Raw genomic sequence first — 25,230 nt, forward strand, 5'->3', positions numbered from 1 at the left:
GCTTCCCAATGGGGGCTCTGCTCCAACCCGTGTGAGAGAGCGAGGAGCTCAGCCACAACGTGGAACCACGGAATCCCAGACTGGTTTGGAAAGGACCTTAAATCCCATCCCATTCCAGCCCCTGCCATGGCAGGGACACCTTCCACTGTCCCAGGGTGCTCCAAGCCCCATCCAGCCTGGCCTTGGACACTTCCAGGGATCCAGGGGCAGCCACAGCTGCTCTGGGCACCCTGTGCCAGGGCCTCCCCACCCTCCCAGGAAATAATTCCTTCCCAATATCAAACTTAAATTTCCCAGTTTTGGCTTGAAGCCATTCCCCTTGTCCTGTCACTCCAGTTCCTGATGAACAGTCCTCCTCTATCTTCCCTGTAGCCCCTTCAGATCCTGGAAGGAGCTCTGAGGTCTCCACACAACCTCCTCTTCTCCTGGCTGACCAGCCCTGACTCTCCCGTCCTGTCTCCATAGAGGAGGGAGCTCCAGTTCCTTTGTCAACTCCACGACCTCCTTGGGACTTGCTCCAACAGTTCCATGTCCTTTCAGTGCTGGGGGCACCAGGGCTGGATGCAGCATTCCAGGTGGGATCTCATGAGAGCAGAGAAGGGAGGAAGAATCACCTCCTTCAAGGTGATCCAGGCAACATCCAGGCAATGCCATGGCCAAAGTCTCCCTTTCCTACTGCCAGGGACAGCCAGGGCTGGGACAGGACTCTGTGGGCACACAGGGAGCCAGAGGCAAGGAAACAGGGAGGCAGGAGAGGTACGGGAGCTGACTCAGCTCGTGGATGTCTTTATTGGAACTCTACACGTTGGACAGGCATGCGAACAGGACAGACGGAGACAGGAGTAGTATTGCCTTGGTCACAGAGATATGGAACAGCGTTGGAAGGACCCTGACCCCTCCAGGCCAGCCGGGATCCCCACACCTCGGTCTCCTATTGCTTCCCATCCCCATCCCCGCGCCCCGACCGCCCCGCTCGGCCCTGCGTGCCCGTGGGCTCAGGCCCCGTGGGAGGGGGCGATGGTGGCACCTGGAGCGGAGCCTTTGGCACCCCGGGGGAGGGTTCCGGGTGGCCGTGTGACGATGGAGGGGTCAGAGCACGGGCGCAGCCGCGGGTGGAGATGTCCCGGTGAGCAGCTGGATCTCCAGAGGTGGGGGGTGAGGTGCAGCCGAAAGCGTGGGCAAGGGGAGGGGGCAGCCCTGGGGGTGCTGGGGCAGCGTGGCCGTGGCAGGGCTGGCACCAGGAAGGGGAATGGGGCTGTCCCCAACCTCCCTCCCGGCCCTGCTGCTCTGTGGCACCTCTTGGGGGGACCCAGCTGCCACCCCCCCTCCCAGGGATGGAGCTGGAGCTTTGGGGAAAGAGCATCCCTCGGCCTTGGGGGGAGCATCCCTGGGGGAATGAACGCCCCAGCCTCGGGGAGAGCATCCCTGGGCTTTGGGGGGAGCATCCCTCAGCCCTGGGGAGAGCATCTCCCTTGGGAAGAGCATCCCTTGGCCCCAGGGAGAGCATCCCTAGAGGAATGCATGTCCCAGCCTGAGGGAAAGCATCCCTGGGCTTTGGGGAGGACATCCCTGGGGGAATGCATCCTTTAGCCTTAGGAAGAGCATCCCTTGGCCTGAGGGAGAGCATCCCTCGGGATACACATCCCTCCCCCTCGGAGAAGGCATCCCGTGCCAGGGTGCTGCCTGCATCCAGCTGGGGCTCAGGAGAAGGTGACCACCTCACCCTGGGGGTAACTGGAAGCGAGGGTGTCCTGGCAGGAATCTGCAATTAAAGACACAAATATTAAACACGGCATTAGACGCTGCTTCCATGAGTGGTTTGGGGGAGAAATGGGAGAGGGAGAAGGACCCTGGGCTTCCAGGGGACCCCGACTTAGAAGGATGCAGAAAACAGAGTAAGCACAAAATGAAACGGCCTTTTCCAGAGGGATAAAATGCTGCTGTTGCATCGGTAAGTCAGGGAAAGATGGTTTTAAAAAGCCTCAGAATGGTGCCAGAGATGGAGACTTGGGGAATGATTCTCCAAGAGAAACCATGCGTGGAGTCAGGGCAATTTTGAGGGTAAAAATGAAAAGCAGGGGGAAAACATCACCCTCACCACATCCCTCTCAACCCTCTCCTCCCAGAAAGCTGCTCTTGCCCAAAACTTCCCAGGCCAACCCCAAGCCAGATGTCCCAAAGCCAAGCCTGGTGCATTAATCCCGCAGTGTTTTTTCTTCTCCCTCTCATTTGTTATCATTGAATTAATTATCATTGATTGGAGCTCTGAGTCACCCCACCGCCTCTCCCCGTGCGCCAGGGCCCAGTTTCCAGGCGAGGGGCTGTCAGGCAGGGAGACAGCGCCTGATGCACCCGATAAACCGCGGAATTCTGCTTTAAACCTCACCCCCAGCTCCTGCTCATGGGTTTGGCCCAGCTGCCTCCCCTGCAGACCCAACGCAGCTCCAAACCCTCCTCGTTTTCCACAACATAAAGGTCTCGTTCTCCATCGAGCATCACTGCACAGCTCGGGTGAGCAGCGCCCAGGCATGGAGGCTTTTCAAACCTCACATCCCATGAAAGTCTTAGGGACTAAAGGAGCTCTCCTCCCCGAGCTGGCAGGAGAGCTCCCCACCTCCCAAGACAAAACGCTTTGGAGACCCAACACCATCCCCCTGCAGCAATTTGGGGCCCAGCAGTGCCCATGCATGCAGTGGCTGCTGAAAAATATCCGAGCTCTTGGTTCAGTCACTCCTGCAAGCAGCTAAAAGCTCCTGGCAGGGCTCGTGTCCTGCTAGAAACATTCCCCGTCAGGTCGATTGATTTACCAGGGGCACGACTTGGCTTTTAACTCCCATCTCCTCCTCCTCCCCGTTCAAAGCCATTTTGTGTGTTAGCTCGAGACCTGCTGCCCACAGCCTCCAGGGACCTGCCTTGGAAAGCAGCTTCCCAGCCTTGGAAAAAAATTAGCACGACTAAAAATAAATAACAACAGCCCAGATTTTTATCTTTTTGTCCCCCAGACAAAGCCACCACGAGAAGAGAGCCCTCCTGTCTTGGCTTATCGGTACCAGCTCCGTTCCCCTCTTGCCCTCATGGCCCCTCAGTGACGTGCAGCCCCTTCCTCGAGCCTATTTTTGGGTGTGGATCTGCCACCAGCGTCCGTAGGGTGCTGCCCTGGGCGAGGCAGGAGGCTTGGCACAGCTGGCACAACCCAGCTCCAAATACACCCAAGGTTTGCTGCGGTGCTCCCAGAGCCATCAGCGCCGAATTTCCCCGCACGGGGAGTTCACACAGTCCCTCCCTCCCTCCCTCGCTCCCTCCCGCTGTGAGATCCCCTCACACACCCCAAAGTGCTGCCAGTGCCCGGGTCCTGCACTAACTCTGCTTTGCTCTGGAGCAGCCCTGAGGAGGAGGATTTGGGGGCGTTGGGGGATGAGCAGCTCAGCATTCCCCAGCCACGACCCAGAGCCCCCCCAGCTGATCCCCAGCGTGGGCAGCAGGAAAGGGGGGGATTCTGCCCTGCTCAGGTGAGACCCCACCTGCAGAGCTGCCTCCAGCCCTGGGCTCCAACATCAGGAGGGCTGGAGCCCCTCTGCTCTGGACCCAGGCTGGGAGAGCTGGGGGTGTTCACCTGGAGAAGGGAAGGCTCTGGGAAGACCTCAGAGCCCCTTCCAGGGCCTAAAAGGGCTCCAGGAGAGCAGGAGAGGGACTTTGGAGAAGGGGCAATGGCTTCCCACTGCCAGAGGGCAGGGTTAGATGGGATCTTGGGAAGGAATTGTTCCCTGTGAGGGTGGGGAGGCCCTGGCACAGGGTGCCCAGAGCAGCTGTGGCTGCCCCTGGATCCCTGGAGGTGTCCAAGGCCAGGCTGGATGGGGCTTGGAGCACCCTGGGATAGTGGGAGGTGTCTCTGCCCATGGCAGGGGCTGGAATGGGATGGAATTTGAGGTCCCTTCCAACCCAAACCATTCCCTGACTCTGTGATTACTTTTTTACAGCCACCAGGGCACATTCCCTGCCCCGGCCTGTCCCACACAGGAGGAAGTGTGACCCTCTCCCCAGAAGTTCATAGAATTCTTTCTGAGCCTCCATTTACCTTTTCCGTGGGTAAAACGTTGGGATCGGTTGCCCGGGCGGAGGTAAGGAAGTAACAGACTGGGAGCTGGGAGGCTCCTATTTATAAGCTCAACTGCATCCTATTTTGCATCTGCCTCTGCTCTCCCTGTTCCTCGTCAGCACGGGCAAGCCATGGGGTTGCTATTTATTTTCTATTTTTCTTTATTGTCATCAAATAAGCAGTGAGGATTTTTCCTGGCAGTGCTGGGGAAGCCAGGAACAGGCTCCTTCTGGGTAGAGCAATTACTCTCTTGACATCTTCACCTCCCGCCCAGCTGCCTGACAGGCCTTTCTATTTTCTCAGCTCTCTCAGGCATCTCCCGAGAAACAGAGCAGTTGTTGCAACAATAAAAATTAGTACTTTGCAAGCAACCCGGGATCACGGTGCAGCCTCCACGCAGGGCTGGACTCTGAGTCTTCCAGAAGGAAAAGAGAAGGAAAAAGCTGATGCTGGAGCGGGGAACTGTTCCCAAATCCCCCCAGTCTGAAGGCTGCTCTGGTTTGGCTCCTTGCATGGGGGTGGGTGGTCACAGGGGTTCAATCCTCGTCCCACAGCGCTGGTCCGTGTCCAGAGCGGACAGACACACAGACAGAGGAATGTGAGGGCTCTGCCAGGGCAGCCTGATGTCACCCAGCACCTCCAGAGCGTCCCCGGCCAGGCTGGACAGAGCTTGGAGCAACCTGGTCTAGCGGAACGTGTCCCTGCCCGTGGCCCTTCCAACCCCACCATTCCATGACTCCCTGACCTCTGGCCCCGTTCCCACAGCTGAGCATCACACGTGTCTGCATCTGCGGCGGGGAGAGGGACACGGGGCACTAAAGCTCCGGCTGGTCCCACGCCGCCGGACATCCCGCTGTCCACGGGGGAGGGACACATTCCTACAGCACACACAGTGCTCATCCCTGTGTTCCTGCTCATCCTCCTGCCGGGAACGAGACCCAGCACACCCAGCCCATCCCAGGGAACCTCTCCTTTCCATGCTGGGATGCCCCGACAGTCACTGCACACCCCTCAATGATATTTTTGTTTAGATGCCATTTTAGGGCTTGGACAGGGGCAGTTGGGCTCCAGTTTCTTGGGAATAAATCCAACACTTTGGCTTTCTCTCGATGCCTTTTGCCTGGGCTGGAACGTGCTCTCCTAACCAGATCCCTCAGCACAGATAAGCCCTGGGAGGATATTTAGGGGAAGTATCGTATATTCGTGCTCTATTCTTATCCTATTCTCCAGGCAGCCGATTTTGGCCACTGTTTGAGATAAAACCTGGGCTCCAGAGATATTTAGAGGTCTCCTCTGATCCACTACAGCTCCTCTTCTAATCTTACCTGGGGATTAACCCGTGCCAACTCGCCCCCAAAAGCAACTCAGACCCCATCTAAAAATAACAACAAGCTGTTTTCTCCCTCCTGCATCCCCCAAATCCCTGCTCAGGAGAAGGCGGCGAGGAAGAGGGAGAAGATGCGATGGGTTTTTCAGCAGTTCGGTGCCTCCCACTGAAATCCCTCCGTCTCCCTTTCGGGGCTCGGTTGTTTTAGAGGAGCTTTTGCACATTAGTCATCCCTTCTCCCGGGTTGCATAACGCCCCAGCTAAAAATTGCATCCTGCCGGCTCTGTGTCAGCTCATGCCCAACCCTCCTTGCTCTGGTGGCAATGAGATTTTGGGGAGTCCACCAAAGGTTTTCCACCCCAAATAACCACTGTGGTGTTGGGATGAGCTGCTTCGGGAGCCTGAAGGGGGGAAAGGCAAGGATGGGATGTCCTGGGATCTGTGGCTGCTCTGGGTTTAATCCTCTGCCTCCAAGAGACTCAGCCCCCAAAGTTTGAGCATCTTGATCTGATTCTTCTGCAAGGGACGGGGTTTCATACCTGGCTCGTCCCCAAAGTCAGCGCATGACCCTGGATAAATCATTTATGATCCAAAGAGCACTGAAATCACGGAGGGTGACCTTCCCTCTGGCAGGGGCTGGGGATATTCCGGCTGCTCCTGCTTCCAGAGGGAAGGATGAGCCGGAGGAGCGCCAGCATGGTGCTGCTCTACTCACCCCTTCTCCCAGTTCATGGAATTTGGGGTGATCCATGAACCTGCCCTGTTACCCCGTCCACTTGCTGTGGGAATGCACTGAACTACAGGAATCCAAGGAAGGCAGCTGCTCCCAACACACAAACGCAGGGGCTGCCGGTGAGGGACGGATCACCCCCCCAGGCCTGTATGGCACATCCTGAGCAGAGGATGGGTGCAGCTCATCCCAATTTCTCCCCAAATCCACACAAATTCTGGCTCCAGCACCAGGTCTATGCAGTGCTCAGTTCCTGTCATCCATCCCCAGGCACCAAGGTTTTCACCTCTTTTCTGCTTCCCTTTGGCTCTCGCACAGCTGGGAGGGAGGGAGGGAGGGAGGGAAAGAAGGAGAAGGAAGGAAGGAAGGAAGGAAGGAAGGAAGGAAGGAAGGAAGGAAGGAAGGAAGGAAGGAAGGAAGGAAGGAAGGAAGGAAGGAAGGAAGGGAGGGAGGAGGGAGGGAGGGAGGGAGGGAGGGAGGGAGGGAGGAAGGAAGGAAGGAAGGAAGGAAGGAAGGAAGGAAGGAAGGAAGGAAGGAAGGAAGGAAGGAAGGAAGGAAGGAAGGAAGGAAGGAAGGAAGGAAGGAAGGAAGGAAGGGAAGGAAGGAAGGAAGGAAGGAAGGAAGGAAGGAAGGAAGGAAGGAAGGAAGGAAGGAAGGAAGGGAGGGAGGGGGAGGGAGGGAGGGAGGGAGGGAGGAAGGAATTCGGAAGGAAGGAATTCGGAAGGAAGGAAGGAAGGAAGGAAGGAAGGAAGGAAGGAAGGAAGGAAGGAAGGAAGGTTGGTTGGTTTGGACATGTGCTGACTGCTCCTCCTGGCAGCTCCTTCTCCACACCAAGGGAAACTGAGGCATGGGAAACCTGGGGTGGAGTAGGAGGGTCCTGACTGTGCGATCTGCCAAAATCCATCCCAGCTTCTTTGAGGACCATGGAATCACAGAATCCTTAAAGTTGGAAAAGACCTCCAAGGTCATCGAGTCGAAGCCGTGACCAGCCCGGCCGCACAGGCACCCTCCCTCCTCACCATTCCCTGAGCACCAGCTCCGGTTTGGCCGTGATGGAGGGGAAGGGTCTGACCCCAGCAAAGCTCCTGGGGCTCTTTGCTTTTTAAACACACCCAAATCTAAGCTCTCCTCCCCAGAAAAGTCCCCGGGCTCCAGCCCTGACTTGCTCAGAGTGAGGAAAGAGGCTGAGAGAGCACCGAGGGGGAGTCAAGCCCAGGGCTGGACCCCCCCAAACCAGCCCCTTGCAGCCCTCCAAGATCCAAATGCCTCCAGGGAGGCTGAGCTGGACAGAACTAGAAATGAGCCAGAGGTCAGGGGCTGAAGGGTTTGTTCTAGTTCGGGAAGACACCTGAGATCATCCAAAATCACCCCAAAAACCAGCACACGTGAGCAAAAACCAGCAGCACAACGGGGAGTTTGGCTCTCCAGCCTCATCCTCCCAGGGATGGGGAGGGCCTGGTTCAAACCCAGCTCCCATCCCCACGGGAATGTTCTGCCCCACCACCGCACGTCCATCCCAAACAAGGATTCCTCCCCCATCCATTTAGGCACCATTTTGCCTCAAGTCTCTCACTTCCCCACTCTTCAACACCAGCAGCAGCTTTCCCAGGGACCCTTATTGCTCTTCCCACCACTTCCCATTTCTTCATGGGAGTATCCATGCCTATTATCCCAGCCTCTGTGTGCTCCCTGCACCCTCTCCCAGGGCCCTCCAGCCTCCACGGGATCTCGAGGCTGGTTTCCAAGGACCTCAGGCCCATCCCTGAGGCTGGATGGAGAAGCAGACACAATCTGGGAAAGAACAAGTAGGATTTAGGCAGGAAAATGCAAAGAACAAGAGGGGAACCACTGCTGGGCAGGGAATAGAGGTTTATTCATCTGCTGCCTCCAGAAACTTGAGGCTGGTTTTAAAAAAAAAAAAAAAAGCAAACAAAATAAAACCTAAAAATATGTGAATTCAGCCATTTCCAGCACAATGAGATATAATTTTATGAGTCAACTCGTCCTCCTTGTGTTTCTACCACCCTTTAGCCCGATGCAAACGGCCCACGGGGGGGAGGGCTCGACACCGGAGGGAATTGCAGGGTTTATTTCGGATGAATAAGGATTCAAGGAGGGGAAAAGCACCCCAACACCTACTCCAGGGACTGTCCGTACACATGGACACGAGACAAGGTGGGTGCAGACGTTACAGGGGCAGCTGGAGAGGGTCAGACCCAGCTCCTGCGGGGCGGAGATGTCCCAGCTCGGGCTGCTCTGGGCACCGGAGACGCGGCGTGGCGGGGACAGGGACGGAGGGACACGCAGGGCACAGCGAGATCCGTTTAGAGGATGGAGGGGACGGGGGAGCAGGGGGAGCTGCAGCGGGGACGCCAGGGGAGCCAAGCCCACCGCGGATCCTGCCACACCATCTATGCTGCTCAGGCTCCGGGATTTTCCATGGCCTCGGTGAAGAAAACAGACAGGTTAGAGCCGAGCAGCCTCCTGCCCAAGGCTCGGACAGCTGAGAGCACCAGGCTGAGTGTCACCCAGCCCCACACCCCGAGCAACCCCCTGAAAAAATGCTGGGAGGGCTTTTCGAGGGCGAGCAGGCTCCTGTGGATCCTCCAGGCCTTCCCACTCCCTTCACCGAGCAGCACCGGCCAAATCCAGGACTGGAGAGTCATCAATGAGGAGACCAAATTGCTCCTGTAGGGTGCTGGGTTTTGTTTCCCAAATTGCTCTGAATGAGGAATGAGTCTGGGGATTTTGTGGGCTGAAGCAGACGGGGAAAAGCAGCAGAACTCAAACAAATACGGGATTGGGAAGGAGTGATTCCCCCAGCTCTGGTTTTTACACCCCTGTAGCAGCAAGCTGCTGCTGACACCTTTCTGTGAGGAAAGGAGCAGGTAGATGTGCTCATTATTTTCCACAAGAAATTGCATTAAAGAGCAAATATTTCTATTTCTTTGAGCACAGGGACCCTTCACACTCCCCCAAAGAGCCAGGGATTTCTCCAGCTTTTATTGAAAAAGCAACAGCCAGAGGAAATAACCTCACAGGTCAAAAGCCACTTTTCTTGCTGGAAAGACACAAAGTCTTTGCACTGAAAATTTAATTTTTAGGTCCACAAAGCACTGCTGATAAGGATGAGTCTGTTCCCTGGATCTGCTGCCAAAATATGGAAAATTAATGATGCTCCCAGCCGCGATGAGCCCGGTGTCCCTGCGCCTGGATCTTCCCTGAGAGCACCCGGGTGAGCAAACCCAGCCAAGCCTGAGCCTTCCCAAGGCTCCAGCGCGTTCCAGGGAAAGCAAGACCATGGAAGTGTGTGGGGGGAGCGGAGGGAGGCAGCTCCTGACAGCAGAAAAACAAGGTGATGGATGGTCCCTTGGGCAGTGCCAGGCTCGGGATCCCTCCCCATGTCCCACCCCAGGAGTTCGTGGCACATCTTTGGGTTCTGCTTTGCTGGTGCTGGCCTGGCCGTGCTGGTTTGGGCTTGGATCAGGGATCCAGGCTCACACCAGACCAATGACAGCATCACCCTCACACACCCCCCAAGGGGGATACTGAGACAGGAGCATCACCTGGGAAACGCTCCAGGGCACAGCCTCTACAAATCTACAGAAAATCCCCTTTTTTTGTTGGTTTGTTTTTTCTCCCAGCCCCAGCAGCCAGCAGGGATTCTTCAACCCCTTCCCACCTCTCAGCCCCCTGAGGAGACGCAGCTCCTCCAGCTGTGCAGCAGAGGCAGCTCCAGGGGACAGAGGGACTCCTGCCTAAACCTGTTGCTGACTCCAGCAAAGCTCTCCCCGTCCCCACGGTGGAAGCAGGAGCAGAAGCAGGCCTGAGGAGAAGAGCAATTTCCTTCTTTACTTCTTGGCACAGATCCACACAGCGAGCGAGGAGGGGAGTGAGCACAGCCCTGAGCTGGGGGGAGCTGGGAGTTTCCCACCAACAGCAGCGGATGCAAAGACCCCCCTGCTCCCCACAACATTCCCGAAAAACTGCATCGGGCTCATCCTTCCCTCCCCTTGGGTGTGCTGAGGCTCTTTGAAAAGCTCACGTGTTTCCCTGCCGCCCTGAGCCGTGCGTGGGAAGCAACCATGCTGAGATCCAAGCGGTCCCTGAAAGCTCAGGGCAACCCTGGATCCAGCACCCAAACAGCACCAGTTTGGCAGGAAGCGTTGTGGGGTCGGGGTTTGCTGGGAGCCGCCGGCAGTGCAGGGACCTGCTGTGCTTTGTGGGGCTCTCGCTCCGAAGGCTGAATAGAAAAGGATGCAAACAGGCGTAGAAACAGGGTCAAATCACACTGCTCGCTCTGATTAAGCCTCAAGCGTCACATTTTGGGACAGAACTGCATAAAGGTGTTTGATTTCCCCAGGGACTCTCTGCAATGGGCTCGGGGCAAACCTGCCCAAAGCCCAACACTTCATCCTCTCTCCATCAACTTATCCCAAGCCACGCATGCTGGAGCACCTGGGAAGGAGCTCAAGACTCTGTCCCTCAAAGCTGTCGTGCTTCCCCACCACACCCAGGGCCAGGTGCCACCACAGAGTGAAGCCACAACGCACAGGGGGGTTGTGCTCTGCTGATTGCCACGGGGCTTAAACAGAGCTGGGGTCCCAGTAACTCGCCCTGGGGCTACCCAGAGTCACCGGGATTGCTTTAGGAACGGGCTTGCTGCCAATAAAGGAGCATGGTGTGACCCCTGGGAGCTCCCCCCGGACCATGGCACTGCCTGCTCCCTACAGGAGCTCGGCTCCAGGCGCTGGTGCAGGCTGGGAGCTGGCGGCACGTGGGATGGGGTCAAGCAGGGAGGCAGCAAAGCCCAGGAACGTCCTGTTGTTGGGGACAGAGGCCTGGCACGCAGCTCGTGTGGCACCATGTTCCTGTGCAAACGTGGGCTGGTCCTCACTGCCCCCCAGTCAGGCAGTTCCAGGGGATGCTGCTGTGAGCATTCCCAGCTCGATGCTGCGGGCTCAGGCCACGTGCGAGCCATGGCCCTGCGCTGACAGCAAGAACCAGAGTGAAAATCAGCTGCACGATGCTCTACAGAGCCAGAAATTGCTGCTGTGCCGTGTTAGTGTGCTGAGGAAGGAGGTGGAGCTTTTTAAGGGACACAGAGATGCAGCGCTTGGACACGCGGGTTAGCGGCCGAGTGCCAGGGGAAGGTTGGACTCGTGGAGCTCTTTTCCAACCCAAACGATTCCATGGTTCCATCCTAACCAGTCTCACTGGCTGGACTCATCCTGCCTCCATATCCCTCTGTCCAAGCAGAGGACAGGGCTCGAGTGCCAAGGCAGCCCCATGCCAAGGTGTCTGCACCCAGCAGGACACATTTTTGGGAACTGCTGAGCAGGACCTGAGTGCTGAAGGGAGACAAAGGGTCTGAAGCCGTCCCCAGCAGCCAAGGAGCAAAGCAATACCCCTGGGAGCAGCCACAGGAAGAAGAAACACATTCCACATAGGAATCCACAGCAATCCAGCTCAATCTTCTCCAGGCTCAGGTCCAAAGGCAGGAGGAGCTCTTCTCTTTGAGCTGCCCCAACAAGACCAACTGCTGGAGTCGGGGTTAAACCACAATGGATGCCGAGATCTGCAGCTCATTCCCGAACCAGCTCCACCTCCTGATTTCCACAGCTTGCACAGACACCAGTACCTGTCCCAGGATCTGACAGATGGCCATCAGCGAGTCGGGCTCAGAACCAAGCTCATCTCAATTTGCAGAGCTGCCAGCATCCCGGTACCAGAACAAACAGCCTCAGCAGGAGATAAATCAAGAGCGAGGGAAGAGGAGCCTCTGCAGCTCCCAACGGCTCTTGGCTGGAGGCTGCTTTGCCCCTTGGTCACCTCTGGTCATCTCTGGTCACCCCTGGCCATACTGGAGCATGTCACTAGGCCAGCCCTGACCTCCCAGGACAGTGTCCCACCTGTCTGTCCCACAGCCCCAGCAGGACACAAGTACTGAGGTTGCCTCTTCCCAAAAGGCCTCAAGCATCACTGGAGTCCCTCTGGACCCCAGATCCGGCTTTCTCCAGGTGCAGCATCATTGCAGCAACATGGGGGTAAGTGACCCGTGCACACCTTCTATTTCAAAGTGTAAAAGGCACTCTGAAACTTGCAGGGAAGACACCAGAACACCCCAAGAACGATCACCAAAGTGCCCTTTCAAAGAGCTGCTGCTGCCACCACACGAGGACAGAAACCTCCTGGTCTCCTGTGATCCAGGGATGGGATTTGGGAGCGAGTGAAAGCAGCTCTGGATCCTCAGCTCTTAGAGCTGCTCCACTTTTCCTGGCTTCAGTGGGACCAGACTCAAGTGCTTCAGCTGAAGCCTGACTTCAGCATTTTCTAAGGAGGAAGAGCAGCACTGGCTTTCATCCCTCTCCTCCATCCCTTCCAGTTCAGCATTGCCCCTCCCAGTCTGGAGTGGGACTAAAGCTCTCTCCCCTCTCCACATTAACAGGCATTAAGAAAAGAGACCAACTCCACAGGAAAAAGCACATCCAGGGAGACAACATGAGGCGTTTCAAGCAGATATTTGATGGTACCCCAAGGATGAGCAAAGCTTTTCCTTTTTGTTCTCTTTCCGAGGTTGAGCAGCAATGCCAAATGGAATCCTTGATTTCCCAGCAGGAAACAACCAACTCACATCTACAGCTGATAAATGTGGTTGCCCCAAACACCTCCCTGAATCCCGTCCAGTCTGTGCCATCCCAAGCAGTTCCAAAAGTAACAAACCCTTGAGGCTCTCCAAAGCACCAACAGGTTTTGGGGAGCAGCTCAGAGGCGCAGCACACCATCCCATGCCCGGTCCCAGCTCCCAGGCACCGTTCCCTGTGAGCAACAGGCAGCACTTGGTACCAGGGAGGTGGAAGTAGGTCAGCTCTGCAGCCACAGCATCCCACACCACCCTGGACACGCAAAACGCTGCACAGCTGGAAAACTGAGCTGTGCCCTAAGAATTATCCCAGCAATCGAGGGTGCAGCTGGATTTCGTGGCACTGGGTTCACCCTCTCTGGAGCTGGAGTGCTGGGAGATGGGTGGAGGTCTGGGACCAGGTTGAAGAAGATTTTGTTTTGTCATGGGAAGAAGGGTTTTGTGTTTTCCTGACTCATCTCCCTCTCAGTTTCCCATGGAAAACCTCAACACTTAGCACAGCTCCTGTTCCAAGCCCAGAGGAGCCTTTCTGGCAGCCCGGAGCTGCTGGCAAGGCAGCGCTTGACGCATCGCGGCTCCCCACGCTCGAACCCACTGAAAGCCACCGGAGGGGAGAGGGAAGGAAAAGCCTCTGGGGTTTTTTTTCCCTACTGAAAACCTTTTGGTCCCCTTCAGTCACAACCTCACCGTGTCCCCAGGAGAGATGTCCCGCTCCCACCATCCAGGGATGAGTGGTTGAACCCCAGGGAGAAGAGCTGGAGAGGCAGAGGTTGGAGCACTCTGTCCCCAGGGAGGGCAGTGCAGCCAGCACAGGGTCAGACACCCCAAACGGGCACCACTGGGGAGGAGAAAACAAAATGTGGAGCCAGCACGGAGAGATGTGGTGGACGGAGGAGAAGCAGATGGAGAGGCAGGAAGACGTGGATTTGGGGAGCAGAGAACAGCCAGGCGGGCGGATGGAGATGAACCACGGCCTTGGATCGGCCCAACAAAGCTGCACTCAACCTCCACTCACCCTCCCCAGGTCCTGCTCACACCTCCAGCCGTACCTTTCTGGATGCCTCCATCCGCTGCACACGAGAAGTCCCCCGTGGCCAGCAGGAAGCACGTGGAGGATTTCTTGTTCTTGTCCCGGGTGCTGGAGCGCCGCATTGGCCGCTTCTCCTCGTCCGTCGGGGACAGCGGCTGCTCCTCGTCCGACAGCACCACGTTGGCCTCACCGTTCTGCTTGGAGTCTGCAAGGGGTGGCAGAGACCCATCAGCAGCTGACAGAACCACAGGAGAAAGTGCTCAGGGTGGCCAGAAGGGCTTGCAGGACCGTGCAAGGAGGCAGAAGAGCAGGTTGCAGGTGGCCCGGAGCAGCACCCACCAGTTCAGGTGCTGATCCCAGCCTGGACACGCTCCTTTGGAGCAGCCAGGGGAGCAGGACACAGACAGATATAATTCCAAGCAGCTCTAGTCCTGCTGAGGGTTATAAAACCTGTGTGAAGCCAAAGCTGGGGATGAAACACCCCAGGTTTTTGAGATCCACCCACCTAATTGGAGGGAATTAGCTCTCCAAAATTCACACTGCTGAGGAGCGGGCTGCTCGGGGTAGTGGGAAGTGCTAATTTATGTCCCCTGGCTGCCTGGTTCGTTGGCTGAGAGGATGCTCTGCCACGTGAGGGCCTGGCCTGAGCTCCTGGCTCTAACTGCTCCCCACTGCCAGGGCTCCCAGGGCAGGTGGGATTTGCAGGCATGTGGAAAAAGGAGATTTATAAAGGAAAAGAGCTGCTTGGGGCACCCTGTTCCCCCCCAGGAGAAGGACCACCACTGTTAAACACGTGTGGCCAGACGTGCAGCTGCCCAGGGCTGACCTCAGGGCTGGTGCAGGACACAACCCCACCATGGTGCCTCCTGTTCCAGAGACCCCAGAGGTGCCACTGGCAGAAAACCAAGACCAAAGGGGCAGAGCAGCCACCATGGCCAGCACTGGCACTGGGGCAGGGCTCTCACAGACCCCCAAAGTCAGCCCAAGGGATGGTGCCCACAGCTGCCCACAGATGGGGCTGGGCCTTCTCCTGATCCAAAGGGAAGACTTGGCCAACCCCCGAACTTCAGCTCAGTGCGTGAGATGAAAAAAGGAATGTCCAGGGACTGGTTTTGCTCAGGATTTGGAGCAGCAGCGCAGGGATTCTGTCTACCAGAAGAAGAATGAGGAGGTGGTCAAGCCCCAGGGAATGTCCATGGATTTATCAATTTTGGTGAAGGTTTCCCTGATTTATGGTGGGAGGAAGCAAAGGAAAAATCTGTCCCAAGGGCATGACCAGGCTAGCACAGGAGCAGAGCAACTGGCCTTACCTCTGTCACTGTGAGGGAGAGGTGGCTTAGGCAGGGGCACCTTGAAACCCACCATGGTGACTTGATCCATGCCATTAGGAGGGAAGGATGTGGCCTTTGGGAAAGCAGGATATGGCCTTTCCCCCCTGCCTGCACGGGGGACTTGACCTGCAGCGCCCTGGTCCCCCAACATGGCCCCAATACCCTCCCACTCGAGGGACCCCGGCACCGAGGTCTCACCCACCCAGAGCTGGGGGCCACATCCTGCGCCATCCCCAGGGATCTGGGACACAGGGGACCAAAAACGTTGCCTTGAGGGCTCCCGGACGTCTCCCCCTCCCTCAGCCCCGCCTTTGGGGTCTCACCTGACCGCTTCCGCTCAGTCGCCCCCTCCTCTACTGCCAACGGGCACGTGTCGCTCTGGGTGCTGTTCCGGGGGGAGTTCTCCTCGGATTTGCCATAGGTGGGGGAGTCCAGCGGGGCCGGACGGGGTATATGCTTTTTCTTCTTCTTTGGCAGCTTCTGCTTGGCCATGGCCAATGAATAGTACATCCCAAAGTTATTGACGATGACGGGCACGGGCATGGCGATGGTCAGCACCCCGGCCAGGGCGCACAGGGCCCCCACCACCATCCCCGACCAGGTCTTGGGGTACATGTCACCATAGCCCAGGGTCGTCATCGTGACCACGGCCCACCAGAACCCGATGGGGATGTTCTTAAAGTGAGTGTGGTCGCTCCCGGTGGGGTCGGACGTCTTGGCTCCGATCCGCTCGGCGTAGTAGATCATAGTGGCGAAAATCAAGACCCCCAAGGCGAGGAAGATGATGAGGAGCAGGAATTCGTTGGTGCTGGCCCGGAGCGTGTGGCCCAGCACCCGGAGACCCACAAAGTGCCGTGTCAGCTTGAAGATCCGGAGGATCCGGACGAAGCGCACCACCCGTAGGAAGCCCAGCACGTCCCGGGCAGCTTTGGAGGACAGGCCACTGAGACCCACCTCCAGGTAGAAGGGCAAGATGGCCACGAAGTCAATGATGTTGAGCAGGTTTTTAATGAAGAGAAGCTTATCTGGGCAGCAGATGATGCGAACCAGGAACTCGAGGGTGAACCAGAGCACGCAGACCCCTTCGATGTAGGTGAGGATGGGCTCCGTCTCCACTTTGTGTGTCAGCAGGACCGTCGTGGTGTTGCCGACCACCAGGGTCTCCGTCACGTTGACGTCAATGTTGAAGGCCTCGTGCGTCTCCAGGCAGAAGGTTGTGATGGAGACCAGGATGAAGAAAAGCGAGGCGAAAGCAACCACCTGCGAAAGTCAAAATTACACCGGCCATGAGCTGATGTGGGGCAACCTCTTCTGTCTGGAGGAGGTCAAAGCACTCCAGGATGCTGCCACCCACTGCCCCAAGGCCAAGGGTGGAGAATGGGGAGGGATCCCCAGACCTCTCCCATGAGCTGACAGAAAACCTCAGAGCCTGGGGCCATCAGTCCAGGACCTTTCTCCAAGTGCTACGATCTGTACGGGAGAAGTTGTGCTGGGCTCCAGCTGTGCCTGGAGATGTGCCAGGAATGGCAGTGGTGGGGGTGAAGGGAACCTGGGACAGCCTGGGACTGCAGCAATCTTCCGCTGGGAACAGACGTGAAAAGGGAATTTTGACAGGACAGATTCAAAGAGCTTTCCCCCGCATTCATCACAAACCCCTCCAGATGCCAGGCTCACGCTGCTCACAGCTGGGAGCTTTGGGGCCTGGATGTGTCAGAGATGTCCTTTCGCCCCCTCCCTGAGGGTCAGTGGTGGGTGATGTGCCCACAGAAGTTCCAGGTCTGAGAGGGCAGGATGAGGAGAGGAGCAGGCAGAGCTCAGCCTCCTGCTGATGCCTGGACCTGGTGACACCGGGATGTTCCCATTTCTCCTCTCTGCCCGAGAGAGAGACCTTTGTCCCCTCCATGTCACCTCCTCCTCCTCCTCCCTTCTCCTTGCTGTGGATATGAGTGAGGAGGGGCCAGCAGCATGCATTGGAGGTCACAAAGGACCACCTTGTCATGCTCCCATCAATCCTGCTCAGCTCCCTCCCTCACTCACAGTGAGCCCATTACCTGGAGCATCTGTTTCCAAAAGCTGCCCCCTGCAAAAAAAAACCCCTGTGAGCAGAAAAACTCTTGTTCTACCTTCCTCTGGCACAAAAGCACGGCTTTCCCAGGAGCAGATCCTGGTGCGGCCCCTTTGCTGCACCTGCACCAAGCAGGATATGACCTTTTGCTGTCAAACCCACCCAAGCGGCTGCACTCGGCAGAGCAGCACCGTGAGCCTGCTCCAGGCGACAGCCCGGATCCTCGGCTGGAGTGAATCAGCAGCAGAGACAGCCTGAGTCACGCTGGAGAAACACCCGGCCCTGGACACCAGCAGTGCCGTGGCGGCAGCCCCGAGCCTGCCAGGAGCATCCTTGAGGGGTGTCCCCAAGGGCAGACCCGTGTGGGTCCACCACAGAGAGCATCAGCCCTCCAAGAGTTTGGTGTGAAGTTTAAATCAGGCATTAAATGATGGAGAAACCTCTGGAAGATGATTCTCCTGCCCCGGTGAGAGACACCTGCTTGGGGATGGAATGAGATGCTCCTCACCCCTCAGTCAGAGCCCTCTGGACCACGCACGGGGATGCAGCTCCGAAGGCTGATCAGCCGTGTGCAGTTTGGGAAGCAGATCCAGCAAGAAGTGGGATCTTACAGCAAGGCCAGCTTAACCAGACGAGTGTCTCTACACAGTCGTGGCACAGCCAAAATAATCCGCTTTTCAGCTGAGGGCTGAGTCACGTTCCTGAGCTTCCCTGTATGGGGAATCTTGGGAAAACCTGAAGAGTAAAAATTTAGACTTAAAGCAAAGTAGGAAGAAAAAAAATCACCCCGGAAGGGAGTGAGACCATGCGAACACTCGGGTAATGAAGCAGCCCTGCTGTTGAGTGTGAGGTGAGACCTGATTTAGCCCAAGGAGCAAAATCAGCCTTTAAAAATAGAAGAGTCAGGTTCAAGCCGGTGCCAACCATCGTGTCCCCCTCATCATGCTGCTCCAGTTCTGTGTCTGACCCGAGATGTCTCACCTCAGCTCCAGTCGCTGCTCCAAACTCAAGTTCTTTTCCAAAACTGTCTTTAAAATAAAATAAAATAAAATAAAATCTATGTATAAATCTATGTATAAACCAGTACTACCAATACACACCAGAACTCCCACCAAACAAGTCCTCCAGAACATGTTGGTGGCCTACACAATCTTGACCTGCACTCAACAGCTCGCAATGGGTGTTCCTAAAAAATCCATGACCCCGCAGAGGGTCACTAGCCTGAAAGTGCCCATGAAAGTGAGGTCAGGAGTCTCCAAGTTGGGCTGCAAAGGGAAAAAATAGTGAGGAGCTGCACGTAAGAGGGGTTTGGAAGTAGAGGTAAAATCACAGCCAGGGCAGATTCGCATGGGGAGGAAAAGTGTGAAACTCCAGCTGGGACCAAATATTCCCGGAGTGGACTAGACTGAGGAGCCAGGGATCCCATGGGCATCGATGGTGCACGAAGAGAGGCTAAAACACGGCAGAGATTTCTAACCACGCGCTCACCCAGCTGCCAGCTCAGGAGGAGAAGTGCTGGAGGGAGGGAAAGACGGAAATAACCAGGAGCCAACTGAGTCAGGGCCCGAGGGGCTGCTCCACGGAGAGGAGGAGCGAGGACCAGAGAAATTCAGCTCTTGAGACTCTTAGTCACGGCTGCCACACAGAGAGGGAGAGAGTTTACATGGACAGCCTGGGACTGCTGCTCCCCAAGGTTTAGCAACATGCTGTTGGGCTGCTCCAGCACATTCCCTGCAGCCAGCAGCACCCCTTTGGCTCTGGAAAGAAAGGGGGAGACCCCAAAATGGGGCGGTATTAAAGAAATCCCAACCGCCGCAAACCTCACGCAGCCCAAAAGCCAGGGCAGCACCAGGAATGTTGAACCCACAGGGATGCTCACGAGTCCTGCAGCACCCTAATGCTGGATGGTGACTCCAGCCAGGAGCTGGGTGCCCTCACTTGGGATGGTTGTGTTGCTCTGTGCCTCAGTTTCCCCTTCTGCCAGAGCAGTTTTCCCAAGCTATAGCACTGGTATTTTTTCCTGTTACCTCTGGAAGTTGATTGTTCCCATGGCACTGCTGAGCTGAACGTTTATCCAGAGTGGTGAGAAGGAAGCAGGGAGCTCCCAGTACAAACTGGTCCCACTCCAGCCCCAGCTGGGCCTCAATCACAACCATCTCTGCTCCCTCCAATACATTCCTCCTGATAAAGCCTTTCCAGGAGCAGCTCAGCACACAGGAAAAGCAGAACCAAATAACGCCGGGGGGAAAAATTGAATTGAATTATTGTGCTTGGGTTTATTTTTAATTTTGTTTAATTTTTTATTTGGAGCTTTGCACCATTCAGAGCATCTCTCCGAGGTGAAAAGCCCTCAGAGATGGGCAAAGGAGCAGGTACCCTTTTAAAATGGGTTCAGCTCTTGCTGCCCGAGCATTCTCTGCATGTGTGTGCTGCTCTAACATTTGCTGCAAAAACACCTCCTTGCCAAACTGACCCCTGCCCCGCACACTGCTCGTGGGTGTGAAATGCCTGCAGAATTTCTTACCATTGACGGGGCTTTTTTTACACCTCTCAATGCATCCAGAATTCATCTCGATCCCAACTGCCTGTCCGTGTGTGTGCAGCAGATCCATAAGCTGGGCGTGCCAGGGGCTGGGGTGGGTATCGAGGGGTCAGTGGGCAGCGCTTTGGGGGTGGTCTATGAGGAGCTGGGAGAGGAGACACATGCGCAGAGCAGCACCTGAGCGCCAGGCTGGGAGCCTGGGGATGCGCCTGGTTTGGGGGGACGCATCCCAGGCGCGTCACTGCCCGTGGGTAGGGACCGCTGGCATGGCCAGGGAGGGTGGCAGGGTCTCTGCTGCGTGGATGTGCTCACGTGTGCACACGCACGGTGCCAGGGCCCGGGGCCACGTGTGGCTGAGGGGGCTGTGGGACCGTGGCTCAGGTGTGCTGGGTGTCAGCGGTGCCTGAGCCTGCACCACACGTGCTGGTGGGCTCCCTATGCTGCTGGGGCAGCCCCGGCGTGGGGACAGCGGGCAGGGGGTGCACAGGAACAGGGTGTCCTTTGGGGCTGCGGCTGCTGCAGACGAGGAGCGTGAGCTGCTTGGGGACAACCGTGAGGATCCCGTTTGCTTCAGGACCTGATCCCCAGCCCTGACCTCCACTGTGCTGTTAAATGTGGGTTTTGGCATCGTGCAGCCCAGCAAGAGGAACCCAAACATCCTATCCTAGAGCATCCTGAAAGTCTGCCAGGAGTCAGCCCTGCCAAGGACAATCCCTCATCTCCATGTGCCCAGGAGGTGCACAGGGAGCACTCGAGGGCGCAAAGGGGGCAGGGATTGGGCTTGCCCCCAGTTTCAGCCCAGCCCTCCCAGGTGTGAGGGTTGGGAGGGGATTGGGAGACAATGGAAGAGGGGTCCTGTAGGATGGGACATGACTCCCGTGTAACCCACCAGGAAAGTCGGACTTGCCCACGGGGATGGGGAGGTGAAGACACAACCCCAGCACGGCCCCATCCCGCCTCCCCACCGGCACATTTCGGGAGCTTACCCTTGCCGCCTTGGACGAGTAGGGGTCCTCAAAGAGCGCCCACATCTTGGGCTGCCAATTCCGGCAGCAGCCACCCCCTCCAGCAGCCCCCGCCGCCCCTGGGGGCCTGTCATCCATGCCCAGGCGCTGAAGGGCCATCTCCCTACCCCCTTCCTCTTCAGGCTCCTCTCCGCCAGCCCCTCCACCAGGCTCGGGACTCTCAAAGATATCCAGGGCCTCTTCGGCGTCGCGGTGCTGGCGGTAGGTCATCCAGCAGCAGGGCTCCACGTCCGTCTCGTCGATGCCCCAGTAGGTCAGCTCCTCCTCGAAGAGGGGCCCGCAGATGTCCGCGGGGCAGTGCAGCTTCCCGGTGCGGTAGTAGTTGAGCACGTAGGAGAAGATCCCGGGGTGACGGTCGAAGAAGAACTCGTTGCTTTTGCCATCAAAGTCAAAGTTGCTCTGGGCATCGGGGTCAGCCAGCCAGGCCAGGCGGGTGCCCGGCAAAGTCCGTAGGGTGCTTTTGTAGGTCTCATGCCGGGTGCCACCTACATTGATGGTGATCTTGTCCGACTCTTCCCCTTTGCCCATCTCTTCCTTCAGGCATGTTTTGGAGGGTGGTTTGTTCCCCGACTTGCGTCCACGGTAGGAGGAGACACACACCGAGCTGATCATAGATTTCGGTGGATGGGAGATGCCCACAACGTGCACCCTTCCTCCGGGCGAGGAGCTGGGGTTCAGCGGAGGCGGGAGAGGGGGACAGAGATGGGACTGGGGAGGGGAAAAGGGGGGGGCTCAGGCTTGGCTCTGGCCTCGGGGGGAGCAAGCTGGAGCCGCGCCGGACACCGCTGGCTGCTGGGGGACAGCAGGGGAGGCTGCAACCTCCACCCCCTCCAAAGCCAACCCCCCCCCAAATAAAACCGCCCTAAATCGGGAGCCAGCCCAGCCCTGCCGGGCAGCAACAAGTGCGGGATGGAGGGGGCCAGGAGCGGGCGGGGGGGTGCGGCAGCCGGGGGGGGGGGATGCGGGCCCGGCCGGGAGGATGCTGGGGAAGGGATGGGGGGGTGCTGAGCCCGGCCGGGCGCTGTGTCCCCCCCCCCTCCCGGTACCTGCAGCGCCAGGCGCGGGGGGCCCCGCCGCCCGCCCCTCCCGCTCCGGCGGCTCCGCGCTCCCTCCGCCCCCCCCGGGCCGGGCTCGGGGAGGAGGCGGCGGCCGGGGGGGCTCTTCCCCGGTTCCCGGCGGAGAGAAGGGGGGATGGATGCGCCCTCTCCGCCTCCCCTCCCGCTCTCCCTCCCCGGGGTCCCCGTTCACGCGTGGCCGGGCCGGGGGGGGCCTGTTGCGTCCCGGCGGTGCCTCCCCGCGGGGCTCGGCGCGAGGGAGGCGGCGGGAGCGGCTGCGGGGTTCGGCGGGGCTTTTATAGGGCTGGCAGCGAGCGGTGGGGTTACGGGAACCGGCACCGCCCCGCCGGGGGGCCGGGGACCCCCCGCCCCAGCGCCCAGCCCCGCAGCCCGCCCGGTGCCCCCCCCCCCCCGCCTCTGCCCTCCCTCTCATCCCCGCATCCATCCCTCCCTTCATCCTCCCATCCCTCCATCCTTCCCTTCATCCCCTCCACCCCCAGCCCAACCCTCCGCCTACCCCCAGGGCCCCCGCACCCCCCGGCACCGGCTCACCTCCCCGCGGGGCCCGACGTGCCGCTGAGGGTCTCGGGGGGTCGGTGTCAGCGAGGAGTGAACCCCGGACACCCCAGCTCCTCTTCGCGCCGGAGGGGAAATGCAGCCCAGAGCTGCCTGCGGATCTGGAGCCAGCTCTTGGCAGAGGCTCCCGCAGATCCCATCCCTCCCTGGCTCGCAATCCCTCGCTCACCGAGAGGTCAGGAGAGACCGACCCCGGGGCCGGTGGGGAGCTGGGAGGCTGCACTCAGACCTGACCCCCCTTCCCTCCCACCACCCTCCCCGAGCATCTCTCCGCCCTGTTTCTGCTCCTGCGTGTGAGATGCCCCTTTCCCGCAGCGGCCGCCGGGGCTCGGGGTACCAACCACCCCAGCCCGCGGAGCCCTTCCCCTAAGCCCCCTCCCTGGGGGCTCCGACACCCCCGGGGTGCTGGTGATGCTCAGCCCCGGCTCCTGGGGCTGGGGAGGAGGTGAAGAGCACCGTGCCCCAGGGCCGAGGCTGTCACCCAGGTGAAGACCTCAGGGACTCATCCTGCCAGCTCTGTTTACTCCTGCACTGGCACCGCTGGTGCTGCTGCACTGGGGGGCGGGGGGTACTTTGGGGTCATAGAAGGGATCCAAGCCCAGCACAGGCCTGTTATTGGGGTGGGGGTCTCACCCAGGAGGGTCAGCACTCGGATAAGGGAGTTCTTGGTGCAGGGCGAGGGGACGTGGAGTGGAGGATGCTGCCTCAGCACCCCTCTCTGCACCTCCCCGGGCTGTGTGGTGCATTGTCACCCCACCAGGTCCCCTCCTCACCCCCTGCCCAGATTTGTCCCCTCACTGATGTGCCCCTGAATTCCGGGGGGCACTGGGGGTGGCTGGGGAAAAAGCTCCACCCAAAAAAATCCACGAGGCACGAGAGCCACGCTCGAATCTTACCACCAAGACAGCCCTGCTCCAACTGTGACTGCAACTCCACAGCTTCCAGGGCCGGATCCTGAGCGGGTGGAGGCTGGCGTAGCTCCACACCCAAACCACCCGGAGCTGCACCAGCGGGAGAGCCTGGAGCCCAAGGGAAAACCGTGCTGGAAAAATCGAGCCTTGCATCACCAGCCAGGCATCGCAGCTCGGCTCCTCATCGGCGTAATGCGAGTTTGGCCAGGAGGAAGGAATGCTGCGACCTGATGCTAATATTTTATCTGTCGACTTTCATCCCGCCAGGAAGAGCTTCGTGCACCCAAGCGCGGCCGTTCCTGGGGTGGGAGGAGGTGGCCAAGCAGACAAATGAGTTGTTTCTGGGGAAGGAAGAGATCTTTTAGCCAGCAACACCCGCCCAAAGCTGTCTGCTCTCTAAATATGCCTTCTGATTTTTAATGTCCATGGGAAAAAAAAAAAGAGAGAGAGAGAAGAAGAGAAAATGGAAAGAGCTGGATGAATAAGGGCCTTTGTGGAGCAAGAAGGAGTCACTTCTGCAGGGACGTCCTGCAAGGTTCACGGTGTCTCAGAGAACATCCAGACGAAGGATGGAATGAGGAGCAGGACCTGGAAGACCTCAAGCAGGATCAGCTCTAACCTGGGAAGCCTTGGGTGGGTCCTGGGAACATTTTAAGGGGTCTCTGGGTCCCTCCCCTCCATAGGCTCTTCCCCTGACCCGGCGCAGCACCCTGAGCCTGGCCCATGGTCCAGCACATCGGGCGCATCCCCAGCGGTGGGGAGAGAGCAGCACAGCGGAGCACGGGATGCCCAGAGGGCTGAGTGGCCTCACAGGGAGGCTGGGGACACGCTGGGATCCCTCCGTCCATGGAAGGACAGAGGAGGAGCCTGGACTGCATCACTTTAGGGAGAGACCATCCTGTTTTGGTGTAGAAATAGCCAAACCAACCTCTCCAGGTCCTTGCAGCCCAGAATCTTGTTAATGAAGGATATGTTGTCCTCAGGAACCCCTGGATGCTCCAAAGGAGGTCTCTGCCCTCATGTTTTTGGTGGGACAGCTCCATCTCTGACCTGTGGGTCACAGGTCTGGACCTGGGGTGGCACCCACGGCACTCCCCGGGGTGGGATCCCCAAGAAACCTTTCTGGACACTCTCTTGGAGGTGGGTCTTCCCTAAAAAGCTGTCACAAGCCATGGACAAGCTCTGTCTCTGCTCTCCGCCTCTGCCAGGTGAATTTTTAACTACAATTGCTCATTTTAGCAGTGCCGGTGCCACTGGCAGAGTCTGCAGCCCCATCCCTCCATGACCTCAGCCTGCAAGGGGAGCTGGCACATGCCCTGATTCCCGGGCAGGGAATGCTCCCCGGCTTGCTGGCGCGGCGGCGTGTCCCCGTGTTCTGTCACACAGTGCCACCTCGTGTCCTGCGCCCCGGCTGGAGCCCAGGCAGGGAAAACACGGCCAGCGGAGCGCGGCGGGGTCTGGGGAGAATCTGGCTCCATCCACGGCAGCGCTGATGCAATTTCGCTCCATAAAAGCAATTTGGGAGCGGGAGGGAGGGGGCTGGGCTGGAGCGGGGACAGTGGTGGGGACTGTGTGGCTTTGGAGTGAGCGGGAGCGGTTCGTGAGCTGGGGCCGTGCCTCGGTTTCCCTGTCTTTCCGCGTCAGGATGTCCTTTTCCTTTCCGAGGTGCTCAGGGAATCTCGGCAGAGGCTGCTGTAGCAGCTCCACCTCGTGTCCGTACCCGCCTCGTGCCCGCAGCCCGGTCCAGAGATGTTTGGAGATGGGACGCCCAAAACCCACCCCCACATCCGACAGCAACATCCTTCACCTCCCACCAGGCTCTGAAACCTCCCTCCCTCGCTGTCACGGGAAATTCAATATTTATGCGGTTTTTAAAATAGAAAGTGTTTGGCTTAAATT

The 25,230-nt window shown here is 58.2% G+C and overlaps 1 protein-coding gene across 3 annotated transcripts; it reads right to left on the minus strand.

Moving 5' to 3' along the window:
- Positions 1–757: 757 nt before the first annotated feature.
- On the minus strand, positions 758–23,624 carry KCNC4 (potassium voltage-gated channel subfamily C member 4). Of its 3 annotated transcripts, none has more exons than XM_010404478.4 (5): positions 23,317–23,624; positions 20,751–21,497; positions 15,481–16,417; positions 13,846–14,031; positions 758–1,762 (listed from the first exon to the last, which is right to left on the minus strand). In XM_010404478.4, exons 1-5 carry the CDS (start codon positions 23,482–23,484, stop codon positions 1,701–1,703), a joined length of 2,100 nt encoding a protein of 699 aa, XP_010402780.1. In that variant the 5' UTR covers positions 23,485–23,624; the 3' UTR covers positions 758–1,700. The 3 variants fall into 3 exon arrangements, with proteins under 3 accessions (XP_010402780.1, XP_039421306.1, XP_019144483.2); XM_039565372.1 differs by lacking the exons at positions 758–1,762; positions 23,317–23,624 and adding exons at positions 6,939–8,597; positions 22,397–22,676; XM_019288938.3 differs by lacking the exons at positions 758–1,762; positions 23,317–23,624 and adding an exon at positions 6,939–8,597 and having other exon boundaries at positions 20,751–21,728.
- Between the last annotated feature and the right edge of the window lie 1,606 nt (positions 23,625–25,230).

This window comes from Corvus cornix, chromosome 26, assembly GCF_000738735.6.
Source record: "Corvus cornix cornix isolate S_Up_H32 chromosome 26, ASM73873v5, whole genome shotgun sequence".
NCBI classification, from domain to species: domain Eukaryota; kingdom Metazoa; phylum Chordata; class Aves; order Passeriformes; family Corvidae; genus Corvus; species Corvus cornix.